At 62.2% G+C, this 667-nt stretch overlaps 1 protein-coding gene across 1 annotated transcript in view; it reads right to left on the minus strand.

Moving 5' to 3' along the window:
• Window positions 1-313, minus strand: part of EMH_0073600 (uncharacterized protein) — a gene marked incomplete at both ends in the record, with an annotated part of 743 nt that extends 430 nt beyond the window's left edge. The window contains 2 exons of the mRNA XM_013499352.1: window positions 1-86; window positions 143-313. Of these exons, the coding sequence (XP_013354806.1) occupies window positions 1-86; window positions 143-313 (257 nt within the window). The remainder of the gene's footprint in view (window positions 87-142) is intronic.
• Between the last annotated feature and the right edge of the window lie 354 nt (window positions 314-667).

Below are 667 nucleotides of genomic sequence, written 5' to 3' on the forward strand. Positions count from 1 at the left end.
CAGGCATGCTGCTGCTGCTGCAGCAGCACCTGCTGCTGCTGCTGCTGCTGCTGTTGCTGTTGCTGCTGTTGCTGCTGCGGCTCATGCTGGGCGCCGAAGGGTCAGTCCGTGAGAGAGGAGGGATCGATACGTATGAACCAACATGCTTTTGCTTCTGCTGCTGCTGCTGCTGCTGCTGCTGCTGCTGCTGCTGGTGCTGCTGGTGACGGTGGTGCTGCTGGTGGTGGTGGTTGTTGTGCTGCTGCTGCCGCTGCCGCCTCGGTGCATCTGCTGCATTGCGAGGCAGGCTGAAGGAGGAATCTGGGCTGCTCATCTTTGCTGCTGCTCCCTTTTAACGCGACTGATGCTGCTGCTGCTGCTGCTGCTGCTGCTGCTGGATGGCGTTGCAGTTGCTGCTGCTGCTGCTGTTGCTGTAGTCGCCTAGGAGCAGCTGCTGCGGCGCCCTCCGCAGCCAGCAGTGCGGCCAGGGAATACTCCTGACGGCCTGCTACTGCTGCTGCTGCTGCTGCTGCTGCTGCTGCTGCTACTGCTGCTGCTGCTGCTGTTGATGCACCGGTCACGCCTGCTGTTGCTGCTGCGTCTGCCGCCTCTCCTCTGGTTACTGCTGCTGCTCCTGCTGCTGCTTCTGCTGTTCGGTTTCCCGTGTCCGTTGGTTCAGACGCCGCTG

Source organism: Eimeria mitis, genomic scaffold, assembly GCF_000499745.2.
Source record: "Eimeria mitis Houghton genomic scaffold, Emh_scaff4233, whole genome shotgun sequence".
NCBI classification, from domain to species: domain Eukaryota; phylum Apicomplexa; class Conoidasida; order Eucoccidiorida; family Eimeriidae; genus Eimeria; species Eimeria mitis.